General features: G+C 44.6%; 1 protein-coding gene across 1 annotated transcript in view; it reads right to left on the bottom strand.

Annotated features, from left to right (window-relative positions):
• Positions 1 to 221: 221 nt before the first annotated feature.
• The window catches only part of PGM5 (phosphoglucomutase 5), a 321381-nt gene continuing 296798 nt past the window's right edge, over positions 222 to 24804 (bottom strand). The window contains exon 11 of the mRNA XM_077249087.1: positions 222 to 488. Within this exon, the coding sequence (XP_077105202.1) occupies positions 399 to 488 (90 nt within the window). The 3' untranslated portion in view covers positions 222 to 398. The remainder of the gene's footprint in view (positions 489 to 24804) is intronic.

Below are 24804 nucleotides of genomic sequence, written 5' to 3' on the forward strand. Positions count from 1 at the left end.
AAAGTAAAAATGCAGTTCTAAACTTTTCAAACCCCAAAATTGTAAAAATGAGTTATTGTGTTCACAATATTAATAACATACAAAACAATCACTCTTAATGTACACCTGGAGATTGGCATGAAATAATAAAGTCATGACATGGGTTGCTGCTCTATCAATCAGAACCTGCTACTGGTTTATGAAACTTGAGCTGTGATGAAATCATAATAGATTCTGATTTATGAGATAAAATGCCAAACTTTTTTTTATTGAACTGTAACAACGTATGTGATCATCAGAAAAAATATCACTTTGGAGGAGGGAAGCATATACAGCAAATTAAAGGCAATATTCGAAAAGTGGATAATTCTCTTTCTTTCGCACACTCTTTGGCCCATAGTGGTTGTCGAAGGGTAGATTCAGGTAATAACAGTGGGTCCTTTACGTCCAGTCCGTTCATGTATCTGGGAAAGTTTCAGAGCGATGGCTATAAGAGGACCCAGCACTGCCTGTGGGAAGAAGAGATCAACAACAACAATTTTGGTTTATGCATAATAGGCTGCATTCAAAGAAACAAATACATTTGAAGAAGCACTCCTATGAAAATGTTTATTGCCTAAACCTGTGTAAATATATGCGCAGTGTAGTGTAATTGCAGGAATATGCTCACTGATAAGTCTTTCTTGGTTTCCAGCGCCGCTCCGGTCCTCTTTTTTTTCACGTGACTTCTATTCCAACTCGCTAAATCACATTGGGGAGCAGGAGATCGCTTTATCAATGTAAGTCCACGGAGCTTTGGTCTGACACTTCATTGACTTAAATTGTAAAAGCGACTTCCAGCTCACAGATCTAGCAAGTCAGCATAGAAGCCATATTACTCAGGACCGGAGCGGCGCTGGAAACCAGATAAGACGGCAATCAGTGAGTATACTACCGCAATTACACTACACTGCATATAAATTTACACAGGTTTAGGCAGTTAAAGGAGACTGAGTGACCTCTAGTTGTTCTCCCTTTTATCTTCAGGATCGCATCCAGGGGCTACTTGGCTTCCTGTTTGCCACAGTCAGTGCACTCCTGAAGATTAACGGTTCAGACTATTGGTTTGAGCTGTGTGCTCTCCGATGCTTCAGCAACATTGGAGGAGCTCAGTGGCACTTTAACTGGCCAGATTGTGTACTCCAGCAATCAAACCAGGCTTACGTTAGAACTTACAAGCTCTGTTAAAAAGATCCTGCAAGTGAAGCACAATAAACTTAAAATTCTCTCCATTTTTATGAATGGAGAAAATTCTAATATGAGGTAAATTGCAAATTTGCTTTTTCTTAAAAGCACTTTTCAACATTGACCATTCTAGGTGGTGAGACGGTGTATGTAAATTCCCGTATTTTTCAGATTATAAGATGCCCTTTTTTAGCCAAATTTTTTTGGGAAAATTGGGATGGTCTTATAATCTGAATGTAGTTTACCAGGGGGGCAGCTGTGGTGAAGCAGGGTCCCAAGAGGCAGGGTCGCTGCTTCAGGAAGCTGGCTGGTAGGAGGGGGTGTTCAGCAGTGCGAGGCTGCGGGCTTTCAGAAAATGTCGGCAGAGTCCCCGCATTTCCCATCATTTTCACTGCTGTGGACGTTAGGAAAATCACCACTAGAAGCAGTGCATGCGCAGATTGACATTTCGCCACTGAGATCTTGTCTCCCGAGATCTCAGTCTGTGCATGCACAGCATCTGGCAACAATTTTCCTGAAGTACACAGCAGTGAAAATAATGGGAAGTGTGGGGACTCCGTCAAAATGTTCTGATAGCCTGGAGCCCACCGTACCCTTGCACCGCCGAACAATAACCTCCTCTCAGCCTGGGGACACAGCATCATCCCACTTATGTCACCGCCGCCAGGTTCTTGCAGGAGCTGCCCTCCCTTCTGAGAGCCCTCTTCACTGCAGCTGCCCCCCCCCCCCTCGGTAAGCTGCTGTTTCCCATTTTACTCCCAAAATTGGGGTGCATCTTATGGTCCAGTGCATCTTATAATCAGCAAAATATGGTATATATTTAAGCAGTAGCCATTTTATAGCATTTAGGGGTTGTTTTGGGCCATTAATCTTTTGACTTGAAATTAAAAGCAAAAAAGAAAAAGAATATATAGTAGCATAAAAGCATTTTTGTCATGTTATTTTAAAATTATCTGAATGCACACACTAATATAATCAATGAATATTGAAGCAGGTAATAATTAAAAGTTGAACTCTAGTTAGCTTCTATGGACAGTTTTAGAGATTATGCTAAATCTTATCTCTTCAGTGTAAAATGAAATTGCTTACCATATCTCTATCAAGGCAAAGAACTAGCCCACAATATCTTCATGCACTAATAATTCAAATAGTTCAAGACTGTGAACTATACGCCAGTGGACTGGACTGGCTTAGAAAACCACAAGTACTACCAATTTTACTTTGGATTTGTCGTAACCCCACCTTAGGATTGGCTCTCAATACCAGTTGTAGAAAAAAATTGTAAAACCCATAAAGACATCTCTGGAGAGGGGACACATCACCCTCACCTTGAACATGTGGGATTAATTATAACTGGACAAAAGTGAGTAAGAGCTGACACTTCAACCTCCATTGAAGTAGGACCCACCGTGAAGAGTTAATTACAGCAGCGATCTGCTGAGAACCAGCCACCAAGACTAGGATTCGTTTACTCAGAGGCGGAGAAGTATACTTCCAAGGCAAGAACCTCCTCAGATCAATTGACTTGTCTCAGACACTCTGGAGCCAATGGTCAGTGAATTAAATTGAGCACATATGGGACATCATGTCTCATTCCATCTATCAATGCCACATGGCACCACAGACTGTCTAGGAGTTGACTGATGCTTTAATCCAAGTCTGGGAGGATATCCCTCAGGAGACCATCGGCTGCCTCATCAGGAGCATATCCAGGCATTGTAGCGAGGTCATACAGGCACTTGGAGGCCGCACACACTACTTAGCATCATTTCCTTGTCTTGAGGCATTTCCACTGAAGGTGAATCAGCCTGTAATTTGATTTTCCACTTTGATTTTGAGTATCATTCCAAATCCAGACCTCAATGGGATATTAATTTTAATTTACATTGATCATATTTATGTTTCAACACATTCTACTATGTAATGAATAAAGATTTACAACTGGATTATTTCATTCAGTGATATCTAGGATGTGGGATTTTTTGTTGTTCCGTTTATTTTTTTGAGCAATGTAAATATTCCATGCGTTTGAATCGGAGGTGTATATAACATACGCTCACTATGTGTTCCCAATAACCGGCCTAGTAGTGGAAACAGCTGTTCTGCTGGAGGCAGCAGAGTTGCGTCCCCTGACAAACTGGTGGTAGTAGTGAGATTCGCGCGATTCCCCCTGCTGTTATCTCTGACAAATTGGTGGCAGCGGTGGGATCTGTGGGATCTCTCCATTGTTGCGGTTTACAATCCAACTCCTTGCATCTCCACTGATCAATTCACTGAAAGATCCACAGTACTCCGGCTAATGCGTGTCCTCTTCATTTCTTACCAGGAGTAGCTTTGCACATTTTGTACTTGCGCTGATATCATAGCTCAGTTCCATTTCCTGAAACATCAACCGATCAGGGTGTCGGGAGTAAAATCCAAACGGGTCTCATATGAAGGTTAGGCCATCATTATGGTAGTCCCAGAAACCCCTTTGAGTAAATTTTTATTTTTTATAAGCCTTACTTCTTTAAAATGGGTTAGTACAAAACTAATAATGTTGGATTAAGGTTCTATTAGTTTGACTGAGTATCATATGCCTGATATTAGAGAAAATTAAATTCTTCTGCCAATCTTCATAATACACGGTTTAGAATATCTATTTCAGGTAAGAATATAATTACAGAAGGGAACGCTCAGTTTCATGTCTGTTTATGGATTTTATCTAGTTTTCAATCACTCTGTCACCTGTTTCAGGTCTTAAGAGAAATGTTTTACAGCCAAATAAAGGCAGAAAAGAGTTCATATAAATCCACACATTTTCTGAAGTATTTTTGCCATCTGCATTTTCGGGATTACATACAGTTTATGTAAAGTTACATGACTGAATTTTACTTAATGCAAAGATTGTTTTTGATTTTTAGTTTTGGTTTGGTGGCAAATGCAATATAAAATACCAGTAAGAAACACATCAGAAACTTACGCCTTATAGCTTTATACATTACTCTCTCTATGAAAGAAGAGTATAAAAAAATTACATACAATAACTTAACCATAGTAAATACTGTACAAATGTATCAACATAAACATTTTTATAGTATTAAATTAAAATTTTCAAACTACACTATGCCTAAAAATGATTACAGTGATTAAAAGTAATCACAGTTGATTATGAATTTCAGGAACTTGACCTTTTCCATCTTCATTATTTGCATTATTACAGTTTAATACTGGACTACAATTCAATAATATTTCCTTTTACTAAAAGGAATCATCCACCAACCATTGATATAGACTTAAGTTGTGCATAACAATGGCCTTTACATATGTGTATAATATAATTCCTATAGCTATTATTATAGATAATAATAATTAATTATATAGCACCAACTAAGAAAAGGAGTAAAGGCTCTGCACACAAGAGCTCCCAATCTATGAGGTGATGGAGGGTAACTTTTTTATATAATGGTCATTTTCATACAGGGCAGAGCAGTACACATAAATTAACTTGAGTCAGTCAACCAGTCAGTATCTGTGTTAGATTGATATGCAATAGGTGTGGGTGGATGAAGGGAAACTGGTCATGTCCCACATGCCCTCCAACCCTCCAGCATGTGTATATGTATTGCTAAATTCCCTGCCTAGCCAGCCCTTTATCCTGTTAGTCATCTAAAACTATGTTTTTAAAAAAGGCTTTATAAACTCCATTTTTCTAATGGTAATTAGACTTCTGACTAGTCAATGGGGTTGTAGTTTCCCCAGACTAGTAGCCCCTCACTGCATGTTATCATGACCTTGTGATAACAAGAAAAACAGAGTTTATAAAGTCTTTTTTTAAATATAGGATTAGGTGATTAACAGGATAAAGGCCTGGTTAGGCCCTTGGATGACTTTATTCAAAAGTACAATTCATCTTCATCTATGAGTATATTAAAGAAAAAAAAATTAAAAAATATGGTTCTTGGAGAAGGGGAGGAAAAAAACGAAAGCATCAAAGCAGAAAATTACCTGGTCGGAAATGGGTTAATTCCTCTCTACTGTAAAAGATGAAACCGTACCTACACGCTTATATCCTAGTCCTTTAATTATTTGAATTATCAGCATGATGCCATAGTTGACAGTCCCTTGTTTCTATCAATGACTGCAATGTGCAGTGCTATTCCCTGGTAGCTACAAAATTGAGGAGGAGAAAAACTATGTATTTGTTCTCACATATCGTACTGTATTCTGCAAGTCAAGTCATATAATTGTTATGCTTCCATTCACATAAAAGCCTATTTAGAGCAAGGAAAACTCACTGTAAAGAGCTATGTTATCTATATGCTGATGAGATATCTTCTGAAAGCCTGTGCTCTGAAATTCTTGTATTAACTTTCTTATTTCAAATCACAGAAAAGCAACACAAACAGTATAACAGTATAACAGTATGCACTGATGAATGAGGGCAAAGTGTCACTAACATATACCGTATATACTCGAGTGTAAGCCGAGATTTCAGCCCATTTTTTTAGGCTGAAAGTGTCCCTCTCGGCTTATACTCAAGTCATTGTCCAAGGGGGTCGGCGGGGGAGGGGGAGCGGCAGCTGTGACATACTCACATACTGTGGACTTTACCGGCGCTGGCAGCTCTTTCAGCGTTGAGCGGTCATGTGGTACCGCTCATGACAGTAATGAATATGAACGCGACTCCACTCCCATAGGGGTGGAGCCGCATATTCATTACTGTAATGAGCGGTATCAGTGACAGCTCAAAGCTGGAAGAGCTGCCGGCGCCCAGAGAGTCCATCAGAGAAGCTGCCAGGGACCACGCCGGGAGCAGGTGAGTATAATGGGGAGGGGGAGCACAGAGATATTCACCTGTCCCCATTCCACTGCCGGGCACCGCTTCGTCTTTCGCGTCATCTGGATGTGATGCTCAGGTCAGAGGGTGCCCTCTGCTGGAGCGTCAGTGCAGAGGATGCGGAATATGGACCGGCGCCCAGCGGTGGAACAGGGAAAGGTGACTATAGAAAGTGCCGGGGGCCTGAGCGACGAGAGGTGAGTATGTCATTTTTTTTTTAATCGCAGCAACAGCATATAGGGCACAATAGTCTATGGAGCATCTTATGGGGCCATAATCAGAATTTGTGGAGCATTATACGGGGCAAATGTGTCTATGGAGCACCTTATGGGGCCATAATCAACATTTGTGCAGCATTATATGGGGCAAATGTCTGTATGGAGCATCTTATGGGGCCATAATCAGCATTTGTGCAGCATTATATGGGGCAAATGTCTGTATGGAGCATCTTATGGGCCCATAATCAACATTTGTGCAGCATTATATGGGACATATTTTAATATGGAGCATCTTATGGGGCCCATCATCAATATGGATATTCAAAAACACTTAACCTACTGATGTCTCAATTAATTTTACTTTTATTGGTATCTATTTCTATTTTTGACATTTACCAGTAGCTGCTGCATTTCCCACCCTAGGCTTATACTCGAGTCATTAAGTTTTCCCAGTTTTTTGTGGCAAAATTAGGGGTCTCGGCTTATACTCGAGTCGGCTTATACTCGAGGATATACGGTATCTTTATCTTTCAAGTGACAGTAAAGATGCAAATTATTTTCTTGGTACAGTTCATATTGTCTTCATCTACCAAGCACAACATCTGCCAAGAGTTTGTATGTTCTCCCCATGTTTGCATGTGTTTTCTCCAGGTTCTCCAGATTCCCCCCACACTCCAAAGACATACTGATAGGGAATAGAAATTAAGATTCCCATTGGGAGAGTAATGATAAAGCACTGTGAAATTAATGGTCAATAGTATGTAATGTTAAGTACGTTGCCTAGGAATGCAAGAAATAGTCAACTCCCCCTACCCTCCTCATTGAAACTTCAATTCAAAGCTGTAAATGCTGGCCCAGACCCTACCGTGACACCTCATGAATATTCATGAGGTTATACTCTGGTCGGAGACCTGTGACTAGTCCAAGATAGAACAGAAATCCATGAAATTTTGCATGAGTCCTTACAGACTCATATCACCGCTGTGCTCTGCTTTCACTTTACGGCCGGCACTCAGTCAGTGCGGGAAGCAGACGGCTAGGGACCTGATGGACACCGGAATGTGAGTATGTAGTGTTTGTTTTTTTTTACATTTACAATGGTAACCAGGGTAAACATCGGGTTACTAAGTGCGGCCCTGCGCTTAGTAACCCGATGTTTACCCTGGTTACCCGGGGACTTCGGCATCGTTGGTCGCTGGAGAGCGGTCTGTGTGACAGCTCTCCAGCGACCACACAACGACTTACCAACGATCACGGCCAGGTCGTATCGCTGGGCGTGATCGTTGGTAAATCGTTTTGTGTAACGGTACCCTAACAGTATTCAGTACTATCCATGCTAAAACAAATCTAATGACAACAGCAGGAAACCAGCGCACCTTCACTTTGCATTATCTTATACACAGCTTCTGTGCACAGCCCATAAGTTTACTTTGAGTGTCCCCCAGTGCTTAGATTACATTAATTATTTTTGAAGAGATAACTGAAAGGATAGGCTCACTGTACATTAGCTGCAATTATATTCTAAGAGATAATGGAAAAAGATACTTGATGATTTCCCATATTGAAACACTGACGCAGTCCTGTTTGTATACTTCTATTCTGCAGAGTCTCGACAAGTTATTTTTAAAATGTGAATTAAGATTGCAATGTTCCTATTGAAGGTTGTACATCCCAGATGCCTGACCCTTAGAAATCAATGATTGAACTTGGCAGCTGTTCCATTTAATGAATAACTGTGTTGTCGGAATGATTCCGTAAGTGGCGTCAGTTATAACAATTACTCAAGGATGTTCCAACGTGTGTATTGTGCTCGTGTACAAAACAGCCTCATCATTTCTCTGAGTGCTTTATTCATTTACAGCCACGAGGCATTGTGTAATCCATCAGCCAATCTCACGTGTCTTTATCAGGGAAATTATAGGTTTGTTTGTTCTGTCATTTATTTTTTAGGATATGCAAGAGTCACATATGACGCATTAGCCTACCGACACGTGCTAACAGATCTCCCAATTAGTAATTGGCTAAATCAGTGCAAAATCATAACATTTAGAGAACATTGCTTAGTAAAGCACATTCCAAAAAATATATTGAATTTTTTATGGTGTACTCACACCAATAGGCCACAGATGTAGCACAGCAGAGATAGTTATTTGATACTCTGTGTTGTAAGTATTTGCCTTGTGGAGTATCTCTGCACAATACCTCCATGTGTGATTTTATAGTTCTATAAGTAAACATCCTAAATTATGACAGAATATTACATTAATGCAGGTATGGGGCTGGTACCTTCACTAATTCCAAAACGTGATGGGACTGCAGAAGAAAATAAGTATATAAATATCATGAAGTGTATGGGTACGCATACACATGAATTGTTTCAGATGTTTTTATCCACTTTTTTTGGCAGCAAATCTGCAGTGGAATACTAGAGGATCAAAGTAAATAAAATGTGTGAACACGGCCTACAGACACAAAAAAAGCCAGATGTCGTATAGCGAAGCTACATAAAGATGAGAAAGTTCTCACGGCTCCGACTGTGAATGAATGAACAAAAAAAAAATCCACAGGTCCCAACTAGAGATGAGCAGGATGCACAGATGACGTCACGCTACCTGGACAAATCAAAAGCCGCACCAGGGAAGCCAGAAGGTTACAGATTCAAGGCTTCCCGTCCAGTTGCCAGGTAGCAATGACCTGGATGCTGGATACAGGGAACAGTCCCAGATTTGGGTCTACACCCTACAGTTTCAGGCATCTGCTGAATGTCCCTCACTGCAAGGGTCCTTCTAACATTTCCTTCTGCCAGGGGAGAAAGACATTTTAAATGGGCGTGGATAGAGGTGTGGCCAAGGCGTGCCACATGATTTGTCCCTCTATCTGTTCTTCAAAAGTTAGGAGGTATGAGTATATTGGATATGAGAGGAGGCTTAATCTCCGTGTGAAGTAGGTTCAGGGCCTCTCAGGCCGGCTGAAGTACAATTCACTACACTTTCTATTGGAGGAATTGTTATAGGAAAGCACAGTCCAGGTAATGCCTCATTGATGGAGGGACCTTCACAGGTTGGCGACACACTAAAAGTATGACGTTACTCATGGCTTTGGGAACTACCATTACCTAAGAGCATTTGTTCAGGCTGATCTCTCCTTACTGCATGAAGCTTCACTCCTTTGTGGAGGCAACTATATACCGAAAAATTTCCCCTCAGCATGGACAGGAATAGATTCTAAGAGTAGTAGTGCTTCCTTCCTTTCCCTGGATTGGACTAGAAGAAACTGCATTATACCAGTTTAAACAAAGTGTTAACACTGAGCCAGCCATTTCTATGGTAGCAAGTGGGCAGGAGGTTGAATACTTATCTTTCATGCACATTAGTGCTGAGTGACCGTACTTGGATAAGGTGTTATCCGAGCATACTCTTGTGCTGAGTGTCTTTGGCGTGCTCAAAATATATGTTAGAGTCCCTGTGGCTACATATCACGCGGTTGTTCGACAGCTGCAACACATGCAGGGATTGACTAACAAACGGGGACTCGAATACATTTTTTGAGCACGCTGAAGACACTCAGTGAGCAAAGGAGCATGCTCAGATGGCACCATATCGGAGCACGTTCGCTTATCACTAATACACATACATTGGTCAGTAGATGTCAGCAAAGAACAATGTACATTTATCAGTCCTCATTGTAAGCACTAGAGATGAGCGAATATTTCAATGTTCGGTTCGGATTACGATCGCCAAATTTGCAGTATTCGCCAATTTAGTCATTAAATTTTCACCAAACATAACCGAACGTCATTCAAGTCAATGGGAGGCAAAAACAAATGCATGCACAACACCTTCTAACGGCCCTAAAATCTGCCAAAACACATCAAATGAGGGACAGACACCAAGAAAGTGGCTTCAATTCACCCACAGTACAATTTGTAGTATGGCATGGCAGCAATCAACCATGCATGAGGTATCACAGTCTGGGCCAGCATTTGCAGCTTTCAACTAAACATCAAAGTAAGACTAGGTGGGTGAGAGATCGGTGTAGGCCTGCTGTGCTGGGAGCTATGATACAACATACAACAGCTCAACCTGCACCTACACTTAACCCAGGAGATCCACTCCACAGATTGGAGACACCCAACCTGGAGTGTTCACATTTCCAAACATAATTGGCCGACACCACCAAAGTGGCATCAATTTCACCACAGTATAAATAGTATAATAGGGCTCCAAAGGTCTTCCACTACACCCAACCCAGTAGATGGACACCCAACCAGCAGTGTTCATATTTCCAAAAAATTTTCGCAGACACCACCAAAGTGGCATCAATTTCACCACAGTATAAATAGTATAATATGGACCAACAGGTCTTCTACTACACTCAAACCATCAGATGGACACCCAACCAGGAGTGTTCACATTTCCAAAAATTATTGTCAGATATCAGCAAAGTGGCATAAATTTCACCACAGTATAAATAGTATAATATGGACCAACAAATCTTCCACTACACCCAACCCAGCAGATGGACACCCAACCAGGAGTTTTCAAATTTCAAAAAATGAGGGCCTGACACCACCAAAGTGGCATAAATTTTATGAGAGTAGAAAATAGTGTAAAAGGGACTGACACATCTTCCACTACAGCCAACCCATCAGAAGTAGGCCAACCATGACTGTTTACATTTTCCCGAATTTGTTTTAACATCTGCAGCAGCAGCAGGCACAGAAGCCACACCAAACATATTACAGAGTGAAATTACGCAAGATTAATGCAGCATTCTAAAAAATGCAACATTGCCTAGTCTGTACAGTTTGCGATTGGGGTGCAAAAGTCCTTGGAAATCCATGACTTGTTCATCTTGATGAAAGTTAATCGGTCTACCCTTTCAGGGGACAGCTGGCTGAGCTTATTCTTCAGGATATCACTAGCATCGCTGAAGACACATTCAGAGCAAACGCTGGCTGCCAGACATGATAAAACCTTCAAGGCATGTGAGGCATGCTCATTAGTGTTGAGCGATACCTTCCGATATTCGGAAATATCGGTATTGATTGGATCGGCCGATATCCAAAAAATATCAGATATCGCCGATACCGATACCCGATACCAATGCAAGTCAATGGGACACAAATATCGGAATTAAAATAAGCCCTTTTTGTCCTTGCACATCCTGTTCCGGAGGGGGGAAGAGTGTAAGCGGTGCGTGGGCAGTGCATGGGCGGAGACTGCATGACTGTGTGGGACCATGGGGGGTCTGTGCAGGCCTGCTGGGAGTCTGTATGGGCTGACGGGGGTCTGTACGGGCCTGCCGGGGGTCTGTATGGGCCTCTCGGGGGTCTGTGCGGCCGGCCGGGGATCTGTGCAGGCTGCCGGGGGTCTGTGCGGGCTGCTGGGGCTCTGTGAGAGCTGCCGGGGGTCTGTGTGGCCTGCCGGGGGTCTGTGTGGCCTGCCAGGGGTCTGTGCAGGCTGCCGGGGGTCTGTGCAGGCTTCCGGGGGGTCTGTGAGGGCTGCCAGGGGTCTGTGCGGGCTGCCGGGGGTCTGTGTGGGCCTACCAGGGCTCTGTGCGGGCTGCCGGGGGTCTGTGCGAGCCTGCCGGGGGTCTGTGCGGGCTGCCGGGGGTTTGTGCGTGTGTGCAGGCATCGTCCAATGGGACTACAAGTCCCATCGGATGATGCCTGCTACAGTGACAGTGATTGACACATTAGGCAATGATGGGACAGTAGTAGTCCCATCATCCGGCTAATGTGTTGAATGAAAAAAAAAAAATCCATACATACTACATACATGCTACATACATGCTGCATACATGCTACATACATACTACATACATATTACATACAACACATTCATACATTACATGCAACACATACATATAGATATACAGTACATTAAACATAGATTACATACTCACCATTACTTGTCATTTTGATCCCTGAAGCCAGTGTCACCTGTAAAAAATTAAAATAACAAACAACCAATATACTCCCTGATCCACAGAAATCCACGAGTGTCCCACGACGATCTCCTGTGGAGAACGGCAGCATCAGCTGATGCAACCGCTCTCTAGGAGCCCCAGGAACACAATGACGGGAGGAAGGTATCCTTCTGCACTGTATTCCTCCGCCGCTGTAAAAAAATAGTCCCTAGTCTCACTTTTGGCATTGCTGTGTGAGAAATTTTCCCATGCAGCAATTGCCATAAAGTGAGACTTTGAACTATAGTAACCTCTCAGTGATGCACTGCAGTAGCCATTGTCTCCTGTCAGTGTGTCACTGAAGGTCCTATAGAGCAGTGACATCACCCGATGTCACTGTTCTATAGGGGAGATCGTCGTGGGACACTCGTTATTAATTGGACTATGGCAGACAGGCAGTATACGGTTTATTATTTTTCATTTTTTGCAGGCGCTGAAGTATGGTAAGTATGGTTAAATGAAGAATATTAAAATACTTTTTTTCCTAATGTGTGTTTTATTAACCATTTACTAGTATTGGATTAATAATGGATAGGCGTCTTATTGACGCCTCTCCATTATTAACCCGGCTTAATGTCACCTTACAATAGCAAGGTGACATTAACCCCTAATTACTTCATATCCCACCGCTACACGGGAGTGGGAAGAGAGGGGCTAAGTGCCAGAATTGGCGCATCTTACAGATGCGCCATTTCTGGGGCAGCTGCGGACTGGTATTTGTAGCCGGGGGGGGGCAATATCCATGGTCTCTCTAGGCTATGAATATCAGCCCACAGCTGTCTGCATAGCCTTTCTGGCTATAAAATATAGGGGGACCCCACGTCATTTTTTGGGGGGTCCCCCATTTTAATAGCCAGTAAAGGCTACGCAGACAGCTGCGGGCTGATATTCATAGCAGGCTACAAATATTGGCCCCCAGCCTTCGGCTTTCCCCCTCTGGCACAGAAAATTGCCCGTTTTTTTTTCAATTCAACGCTCATTAAGGCCTCTTTCACACTTGCGTCTGTACGAGTCCGTCACTATGCATCGGGCCATGTACCAACGCACATTGTGAAATTTGTGCACAACGTGGGCAGCGGATGCAGTTTTTCAACGCATCTGCTGCCCATTCTGAAGTCCGGGGAAGAGGGGGTGGAGTTTCGGCCGCGCATGCGTGGTAGAAAATGGCGGACGAACGGACAAAAAAAGTTCACTTGAAAGTTTTTTCGTGCAGACGGTCCACCAAAACACGACGGATCCATTGCACGAAGGACGCGACGTGTGGCCATCCGTCGCGATCCATCGCTAATACAAGTCTATGGGTAAAAAACGCATCCTGCGAGCACATTTGCAGGATCCGTTTTTTTCCCAAAACGACGGATTGCGACGGACTGCTAAAAACGCAAGTGTGAAAGTAGCCTTAGAAACATCGGCCTTTCTATTATATATCTATGGATATATCTATCTATAGATATATTAATAGATAAAAGAGAACACAGCAGCACATGTACATGAATCTAGGCCATGTGAAAACACAGACAAATATTCAATATGAATAATGCTTCTCAAAAATATTTTTTTAACAAATTTTTTCCCAAAATTTTTTTTTCATAAAACTTACGGTAATAGATGAAATGAAGATTCTTAGCGTATAAATTGGCCAATTCATGTGTGCCCATCAATCACGGCAAGGTGATCTCCCTCCAATGGGTCCTACTCTACCATACATGCCACTTTTGGGCCACCAGCCTACAACTATGGACAAAACATGTCACTTTGGGCTAAACCTACAGTAGGTTTAGCCCAGAGTGGCATGTATGGTAGAAAGTGGCATGTATGGTAGAGTAGGACCCATTAGAGGGAGATCACCTTGCCGTGGTTGATGGGCACACATGAATTGGCCAATTTATGCACTAAGAATCTTCATTTCATCTATTACTGTAAGTTTTATGAAAAAAAAATGTGAAAACATTTGTGAAAAAATATTTTTGAGAAGTATAATTCATATTGAATGTTTGTCTGTGTTTTCACATGGCCTAGATTCATGTACATGTGCTGCTGTGTTCTTTTTTATCTATATGATGCAGCTTGCACGTGTTCACATTAGGAGTGCTGGTTGGCTTTTTTCTCTATTTAGATATATTTATAGATATATATATCTATAGATACATAGATGTATCTATCCATATATCTGGCTGCTTTCACACATCGACGAGTTTTGAAAAATACGGATCCGGCGTAAAAAAACGGATCCGGTGGAAAAAAATGGATCCGGCGGAAAAAAAAGGATCCGTTTTTTTTTAAACTCGCCGGATGGTGCCTGACAGCAAAAACCTGATGTGTGAAAGCAGCCAGATATATGGATAGATACATCTATGTATCTATAGATATATCTATCTATAAATATATCTATAGAAAGATCTATATATATAAGAGGCATCATGATTACTCGCTAATCCCGCCCCCTGCACAGTAGCTCCACCCCCCACCCCATCACCACACACAATCCCGCCCCCACATCACCACACAAAATCCCAACCCCCACAATAGCACCCCCCACCACATCACCACACACGATCCCGCCCCCCCACATCACCACACATAATCCCACCCCCCAAAACATCACCACACAATCCCGCCACTCCAACACATCACCACACATAATCCCGCCACCCCACCACATTACCACAGAAAATCCCGCCCCCCACCACCACCACATTACCACACATAATCCCGCCCCCCACCACATTACCTCTATACTGTATATATAAGAGGCATCATGACTACTCCTCACCTACTGTATTCTCACCCATCCCTTGTAGATTGTGAGCCTTCGCGGGCAGGGTCCTCTCTCCTCCTGTACCAGTTATGACTTGTATTGTTTAAGATTATTGTACTTGTTTTTATTATGTATACCCCTCCTCACATGTAAAGCGCCATGGAATAAATGGCGCTATAACAATAAATAATAATAATAATAATAATTACTCGCTAATCCCACCCCCTGCACAGTAGCTCTGCCTCCCACATCACCACATAATCCCGCCCCCACCACATTACCACACACAATCCGCACCACATCACCACACACAATCCCGCCCCCCACAAATCCCGCCCCCCCACCACATCACCACACATAATCCCGCCCCCACCACATCAACACACATAATCCTGCCCCCCACCCCATTACCATACAAAATCCCACCCCCCACCACATCACCACACATAATCCCGCCCCAACACATCACCACACAATCCCGCCCCCCCAACACATCACCACACATAATCCCACCCCCCACCCAATTACCACACAAAATCCCGCCCCCCACCACATCACCACACATAATCCCGCCACCCCACCACATTACTACATATAATCCCGCCCCCCCACCACATTACCACAGAAAATCCCGCCCCCACCACATTACCACACATAATCCTGCCCCCCACCACATTACCACACATAATCCTGCCCCCCACCACATTACCACACATAACCCCGCCCCCCACCACATTACCACACATAACCTCGCCCCCCACAACATTACCACACAAAATCCCGCCCCCCACATTACCACACATAATCCTGCCCCACCACATTACCACTCATAATCCCGCCCCCCACCACATTACCACACATAACTCCACCCCCCACAACATTACCACACAAAATCCCGTCCCCCCCACCACATTACCACACATAATCCTGCCCCCCCACCACATTAGCACAGATAATCCTGCCCCCCACCACATTACCACACATAACCCTGCCCCCCACCACATTACCACACATAATCCCGCCCCCCCACCACAATACCACACACAATCCGTACCACATCACCACACACAATCCCGCCCCTTACAAATCCCGCCCCCCACCACATCACCACACATAATCCCGCCCCCACACCCCATTACCACAAAAATCCCACACCCCTCCACATCACCACACATAATCCCGCCCCAGCACATCACCACACAATTCCGCCCCCCCAACACATCACCACACATAATTCCGCCCCCACCCACTTACCACACAAAATCCCGCCCCCCACCACTTCACCACACATAATCCCGCCACCCCACCACATTACTACATATAATCCCGACCCCCAACACATTACCACAGAAAATCCCGCCCCCCACCACATTACCACACATAATCCTGCACCCAACCACATTACCACACATAACCCTGCCCCCCACCACATTACTACACATAACCCCGCCCCCCACAACATTACCACACAAAATCCCGCCCCCCACCACATTACCACACATAATCCTGGCCCACCACATTACCACACATAATCCCGCCCCCCACCACATTACCACACATAACCCCACCCCCAACAACATTACCACACAAAATCCTGCCCCCCACCACATTACCACACATAATCCTGCCCCCCACCACATTAGCACAGAAGATCCTGCCCCCAACACATCACCACACATAATCCCGCCCCCCCACCACATCACCACACATAATTCCGCCCCCCACCCCATTACCACACATAATCTCACCCCCCCACCACATCACCACACATAATCCTGCCCCCCCACCCCAGTACCACACATAATCCCGCCCCCCCACCCCATTACCACACATAATTCTGCCCCCCCACCACATCACCACACATAATCCCACCCCCAGCACATCACCACACTATTGTTATTAACTTCATTTTAAGTTAATTTACCACCTGCGTTAGTGCTATTGAATGTTGTCATTATTTACTTTAGCTTAATCACCAGCAGCGTTAATTAGATAGCAATGAGCGTGACGAGCGTTAGCTGGCTGGAAACATCTAGTATATCCTGTCATGATCTCAATGGCAAGAGAACATAGCATAAGCATATATCGGAACTAGCTCTTGGAAGATGGGAACTGAGCTGACCATGAACTAAACCTAACGCACAACTAGCAGTGGCCGGGTAGCATGCCTACGTTGATTCTAGATGCCCAGCCCAGCCGGAGGACTAAATAAAGCTAGCAGAGGAAAATATTAGTCCTAGCTCACCTCTAGAGAAATACCCCGAAAGGAGACAGAGGCCCCCCACATGTATTGGCGGTGAGTAGAGATGAAATAACAAACGTAGTATGAAAATAGGTTTAGCAAATTTGAGGTCCACTTACTACATAGCAGAAGACAGAAAGGACACTTTCATGGTCAGCTGAAAACCCTATCAAAAAACACCATCCAGAAATTACTTTAAAACTCTGGCATTAACTCATAACACCAGAGTGGCAATTCCCGTTCACAAGAGCTTTCCAGACACAGTAACGAAACTACAGCTGTGAACTGGAACAAAATGCAAAAACAAACATGGACAAGAGTCCAACTTATCTAGTAGTTGTCTAGGAGCAGGAACAAGCACAGAGAGGCTTCTGATAACATTGTTGACCGGCAAGCAACTAACAGAGCAGCAAGGTTATATAGCGACTCCCACATCTTGATGGGAACAGGTGAACAGAGAAGATGAAGACACCAGTTCAATTCCACCAGTAGCCACCGGGGGAGCCCAGAATCCAAATTCACAACAGTACCCCCCCCTCAAGGAGGGGGCACCGAACCCTCACCAGAACCACCAGGGCGATCAGGATGGGCCCTATGAAAGGCACGAACCAGATCGGAGGCATGAACATCAGATGCATTCACCCAAGAATTATCCTCCTGGCCGTATCCCTTCCACTTGACCAGATACTGGAGTCTCCGTCTGGAAACACGAGAGTCCAAGATTTTCTCCACAACGTACTCCAACTCACCCTCAACCAACACCGGAGCAGGAGGCTCAACGGAAGGCACAACCGGTACCTCATACCTGCGCAATAATGACCGATGAAAAACGTTATGAATAGAAAAGGATGCAGGGAGGTCCAAACGGAAGGAAACAGGATTAAGAATCTCCAATATCTTATACGGGCCGATAAACCGAGGCTTAAACTTAGGAGAAGAGACCCTCATAGGGACAAAACGAGAAGACAACCACACCAAATCCCCAACAGAAAGCCGAGGACCAACACGACGGTGGCGGTTGGCAAAAAGCTGAGTCTTCTCCTGGGACAACCTCAAATTGTCCACCACCTGCCCCCAGATCTGATGCAATCTCTCCACCACAGCATCCACTCCAGGACAATCCGAAGATTCCACCTGACCAGAGGAAAATCGAGGATGAAACCCCGAATTACAGAAAAACGGGGACACCAAAGTGGCAGAGCTGGCCCGATTATTGAGAGCGAACTCCGCCAATGGCAAAAAAGCAACCCAATCATCCTGGTCAGCAGACACAAAACACCTCAGATATGTCTCCAGGGTCTGATTAATCCGCTCGGTCTGGCCATTCGTCTGAGGATGGAAAGCGGACGAAAAAGATAAATCTATGCCCATCCTAGCACAGAATGCCCGCCAAAATCTAGACACGAATTGGGTCCCTCTGTCAGAAACGATATTCTCAGGAATACCATGCAAACGAACAACATTTTGAAAAAACAGAGGAACCAACTCGGAAGAAGAAGGTAACTTGGGCAGAGGAACCAAATGGACCATCTTAGAAAAACGGTCACACACCACCCAGATGACAGACATCTTCTGAGAAACAGGCAGATCTGAAATAAAATCCATCGAGATGTGCGTCCAAGGCCTCTTAGGAATAGGCAAGGGCAACAATAATCCACTAGCCCGAGAACAACAAGGCTTGGCCCGAGCACAAACGTCACAAGACTGCACAAAGCCTCGCACATCTCGTGACAGGGAAGGCCACCAGAAGGACCTTGCCACCAAATCCCTGGTACCAAAAATGCCAGGATGACCTGCCAACGCAGAAGAATGAACCTCAGAGATGACTCTACTGGTCCAATCATCAGGAACAAACAGTTTATCAGGTGGGCAACGATCAGGTCTCTCCGCCTGAAACTCCTGCAAGGCCCGCCGCAGGTCTGGAGAAACGGCTGACAATACCACTCCATCCTTAAGGATACCTGTGGGCTCAGAGTTACCAGGCGAGTCAGGCTCAAAACTCCTAGAAAGGGCATCCGCCTTAATATTCTTAGAACCCGGTAGGTATGACACCACAAAATTAAACCGAGAGAAAAATAATGACCAGCGCGCCTGTCTAGGATTCAGGCGCCTGGCGGTCTCAAGATAAATCAAATTTTTGTGGTCAGTCAATACCACCACCTGATGTCTGGCCCCCTCAAGCCAATGGCGCCACTCCTCAAAAGCCCACTTCATGGCCAAAAGCTCCCGATTCCCAACATCATAATTCCGCTCAGCGGGCGAAAATTTACGGGAAAAGAAGGCACAAGGCCTCATCACGGAGCAGTCAGAACTTTTCTGCGACAACACTGCCCCAGCTCCGATCTCAGAAGCGTCGACCTCAACCTGAAAAGGTAGAGCAACATCAGGCTGACGCAACACAGGGGCAGAGGAAAAACGGCGCTTAAGCTCCCGAAAGGCCTCCACAGCATCAGGGGACCAATCAGCAACATCAGCACCCTTCTTAGTCAAATCGGTCAATGGCTTAGCAATATCCGAAAAACCAGCAATAAATCGACGATAAAAGTTAGCAAAGCCCAAAAATTTCTGAAGACTCTTAAGAGAAGAGGGCTGCGTCCAATCACAAATAGCTTGAACCTTGACAGGATCCATTTCAATGGAAGAGGGGGAAAAAATATATCCCAAAAAGGAAATCCTCTGTACCCCAAAAACACACTTAGAACCCTTCACACACAAAGAATTAGACCGCAAAACCTGAAAAACCCTCCTGACTTGCTGGACATGAGAGTCCCAGTCATCCGAAAAAATCAGAATATCATCCAGATACACAATCATAAATTTATCCAAATAATCGCGAAAAATATCATGCATAAAGGACTGGAAAACTGACGGAGCATTAGAAAGACCAAAAGGCATCACCAAATACTCAAAGTGGCCCTCGGGCGTATTAAATGCGGTTTTCCACTCATCCCCCTGCCTGATTCGCACCAAATTATACGCCCCACGAAGGTCAATCTTAGAGAACCACTTGGCCCCCTTTATGCGAGCAAACAAATCAGTCAGCAACGGCAATGGGTATTGATATTTAACAGTGATTTTATTCAAAAGCCGATAATCAATACATGGTCTCAAAGAGCCGTCTTTTTTTGACACAAAGAAAAAACCGGCTCCTAAGGGAGATGACGATGGACGAATATGTCCCTTTTCCAAGGACTCCTTTATATATTCTCGCATAGCAGCATGTTCAGGCACAGACAGATTAAATAAACGACCCTTTGGGTATTTACTACCCGGGATTAAATCTATGGCACAATCGCACTCTCGGTGCGGAGGTAACGAACCAAGCTTGGATTCTTCAAAGACGTCACGATAGTCAGACAGGAACTCAGGAATTTCAGAGGGAATGGATGATGAAATGGAAACCACAGGTACATCCCCATGAGCCCCCTTACATCCCCAGCTCAACACAGACATATGTCATGATCTCCATGGCCAGAGAACTAGCATAAGCCTCTATAGGAACAAGCTCTTGGAAGATGTAACTATACTGACCATGAACTAAACCTACCGCATCATCTAGAAGTAGCCAGGTAGCATGTCCTACTTTTTATCCCTATATGCCCAGCGCCGGCCGGAGAACTAAATAATGCTAGCAGAGGGAAATATAAGACCTGACTCACCTCTAGAGAAATGCCCAAAAAAAAGGAGACAGAAGCCCCCCACATATATTGGCGGTGATATGAGATGAAACAACAAACGCAGCAGGAAAATAGTTTTAGCAAATTTGAGGTCCGCTTTCTAGATAGCAGAAGACAGAAAGCATACTTTCATGGTCAGTAGAAAACCCTAACAAAACACATCCAGAAATTACTTTAGGACTCTGGCATTAACTCATAATACCAGAGTGGCAATTCCTGATCAACAAGAGCTTTCCAGACACAGTAACGAAACTGCAGCTGTGAACTGGAACCAAAATACAAAAACAAAACATGGACGAATGCCCAACTTATCTAGTAGATGTCTGGGAGCAGGAACAAGCACAGAGAGGCTTCTGATAACATTGTTGACCGGCAAGCATCTAACAGAGAAGCCAGGTTATATAGCGACACCCAGATCTAATCAGAACAGGTGAACAGGGAAGATGATGTCACAAGTTCAATTCCACCAGTAGCCACCGGGGGAGCCCAGAATCCAAATTCACAACAGTACCCCCCCCTCAAGGAGGGGGCACCGAACCCTCACCAGAACCACCAGGGCGATCAGGATGGGCCCTATGAAAGGCACGAACCAGATCAGAGGCATGAACATCAGATGCAGTGACCCAAGAATTATCCTCCTGGCCATATCCCTTCCACTTGACCAGATACTGGAGTCTCCGTCTGGAAACACGGGAGTCTAGGATTTTTTCCACAACGTACTCCAACTCACCCTCAACCAACACCGGAGCAGGAGGCTCAACGGAAGGCACAACCGGTGCCTCATACCTGCGCAATAACGACCGATGAAAAACGTTATGAATAGAAAAGGATGCAGGGAGGTCCAAACGGAAGGAAACAGGGTTAAGAATCTCCAATATTTTATACGGACCGATGAACCGAGGCTTAAACTTAGGAGATGAGACCCTCATAGGGACAAAACGAGAAGACAACCACACCAAATCTCCAACACAAAGCCGAGGACCAACACGACGGTGACGGTTGGCAAAAAGCTGAGTCTTCTCCTGGGACAACTTTAAACTGTCCATCACCTGCCCCCAGATATGATGCAATCTCTCCACCACCGCATCCACTCCAGGACAATCCGAGGATTCCATCTGACCGGAGGAAAATCGAGGATGGAACCCCGAATTACAGAAAAACGGGGAAACCAAGGTGGCAGAGCTGGCCCGATTATTGAGGGCGAACTCCGCCAATGGCAAAAAAGCAACCCAATCATCCTGGTCAGCAGACACAAAACACCTCAGATATGTCTCCAGGGTCTGATTAGTCCGCTCGGTCTGGCCATTAGTCTGAGGGTGAAAAGCAGACGAAAAAGACAAATCTATGCCCATCCTAGCACAAAATGCCCGCCAAAATCTAGACACAAACTGGGTTCCTCTGTCAGAAACGATATTCTCAGGAATACCATGCAAACGAACAACATTTTGAAAAAACAGGGGCACCAACTCGGAAGAAGAAGGCAATTTGGGCAGGGGAACCAAATGAACCATCTTAGAAAAACGGTCACACACCACCCAGATGACAGACATCTTCTGAGAAACAGGCAGATCTGAAATAAAATCCATCGAGATGTGTGTCCAAGGCCTCTTAGGAATAGGCAAGGGCAACAATAATCCACTAGCCCGAGAACAACAAGGCTTGGCCCGAGCACAAACGTCACAAGACTGCACAAAGCCTCGCACATCTCGTGACAGGGAAGGCCACCAGAAGGATCTTGCCACCAAATCCCTGGTACCAAAAATTCCAGGATGACCTGCCAACGCAGAAGAATGCACCTCAGAGATGACTTTACTGGTCCAATCATCAGGAACAAACAGCCTATCAGGCGGACAACGATCCGGTCTATCCGCCTGAAACTCCTGCAAGGCCCGCCGCAGGTCTGGAGAAACGGCTGACAAGATAACTCCCTCCTTAAGAATACCTGTGGGGTCAGAGTTGCCAGGTGAATCAGGCTCAAAACTCCTAGAAAGGGCATCCGCCTTAACATTCTTAGAACCTGGTAGGTACGATACCACAAAATTAAACCGAGAAAAAAATAATGACCAGCGCGCCTGTCTAGGATTCAGGCGCCTGGCGGTCTCAAGATAAATCAAATTTTTGTGGTCAGTCAATACCACCACCTGATGTCTGGCCCCCTCGAGCCAATGGCGCCACTCCTCAAACGCCCACTTCATGGCCAAAAGCTCCCGATTCCCAACATCATAATTCCGCTCAGCGGGCGAAAATTTACGGGAAAAGAAGGCACAAGGCCTCATCACGGCGCAGTCAGAACTTTTCTGCGACAACACTGCCCCAGCTCCGATCTCAGAAGCGTCGACCTCAACCTGAAAAGGAAGAGTCACATCAGGCTGACGCAACACAGGGGCAGAAGAAAAACAGCGCTTAAGCTCCTGAAAGGCCTCCACAGCATCAGGGGACCAATTAGCAACATCAGCACCCTGTCTAGTCAAATCGGTCAATGGCTTAACGACATCCGAAAAACCAGAAATAAATCGACGATAAAAGTTGGCAAAGCCCAAAAATTTCTGAAGACTTTTAAGAGAAGAGGGCTGCGTCCAATCACAAATAGCTTGAACCTTGACAGGATCCATCTCAATGGAAGAGGGAGAAAAAATATATCCCAAAAAGGAAATTCTCTGAACCCCAAAAACGCACTTAGAACCCTTGACACACAGAGAATTAGACCGCAAAACCTGAAAAACCCTCTTAACTTGCCGGACATGAGAGTCCCAGTCATCCGAAAAAATCAGAATATCATCCAGATACACTATCATAAATTTATCCAAAAAATCGCGGAAAATATCATGCATAAAGGACTGGAAGACTGAAGGGGCATTAGAAAGACCAAAAGGCATCACCAAATACTCAAAGTGGCCCTCGGGCGTATTAAATGCGGTTTTCCACTCATCCCCCTGCCTGATCCGCACCAAATTATACGCCCCACGGAGATCAATCTTAGAGAACCACTTGGCCCCCTTTATGCGAGCAAACAAATCAGTCAGCAACGGCAATGGGTATTGATATTTTACAGTGATTTTATTCAAAAGCCGATAATCGATACATGGTCTCAAAGAGCCGTCTTTTTTTGACACAAAGAAAAAACCGGCTCCTAAGGGAGATGACGATGGACGAATATGTCCCTTTTCCAAGGACTCCTTTATATATTCTCGCATAGCAGTATGTTCAGGCACAGACAGATTAAATAAACGACCCTTTGGGTATTTACTACCCGGAATTAAATCTATAGCACAATCGCACTCACGGTGCGGAGGTAGTGAACCAAGCTTGGGTTCTTCAAAGACGTCACGATAGTCAGACAGGAACTCAGGGATTTCAGAGGGGATAGATGATGAAATGGACACCAAAGGTACGTCCCCATGAGTCCCCTTACATCCCCAGCTCAACACAGACATAGCTCTCCAGTCAAGGACTGGGTTGTGAGACTGCAGCCATGGCAATCCCAGCACCAAATCCTCATGTAGATTATACAGCACTAGAAAACGAATAGTCTCCTGGTGATCCGGATTAATACACATAGTCACTTGTGTCCAGTATTGTGGTTTATTATTAGCCAATGGGGTGGAGTCAATCCCCTTCAGAGGAATAAGAGTTTCCAAAGGCTCTAAATCATACCCACAACGATTGGCAAAAGACCAATCCATAAGACTCAAAGCGGCGCCAGAGTCGATATAGGCGTCAGTAGTAATAGATGACAAAGAGCAAATCAGGGTCACAGACAAAATAAATTTAGACTGTAAAGTGCCAATGGAAACAGATTTATCAAGCTTTTTAGTACGTTTAGAGCATGCTGATATAACATGAGTAGAATCCCCACAATAGAAACACAACCCATTTTTCCGTCTAAAATTCTGCCGCTCGCTTCTGGACAGAATTCT

Source organism: Ranitomeya variabilis, chromosome 1 (genome assembly GCF_051348905.1).
Source record: "Ranitomeya variabilis isolate aRanVar5 chromosome 1, aRanVar5.hap1, whole genome shotgun sequence".
NCBI classification, from domain to species: Eukaryota; Metazoa; Chordata; class Amphibia; order Anura; family Dendrobatidae; genus Ranitomeya; species Ranitomeya variabilis.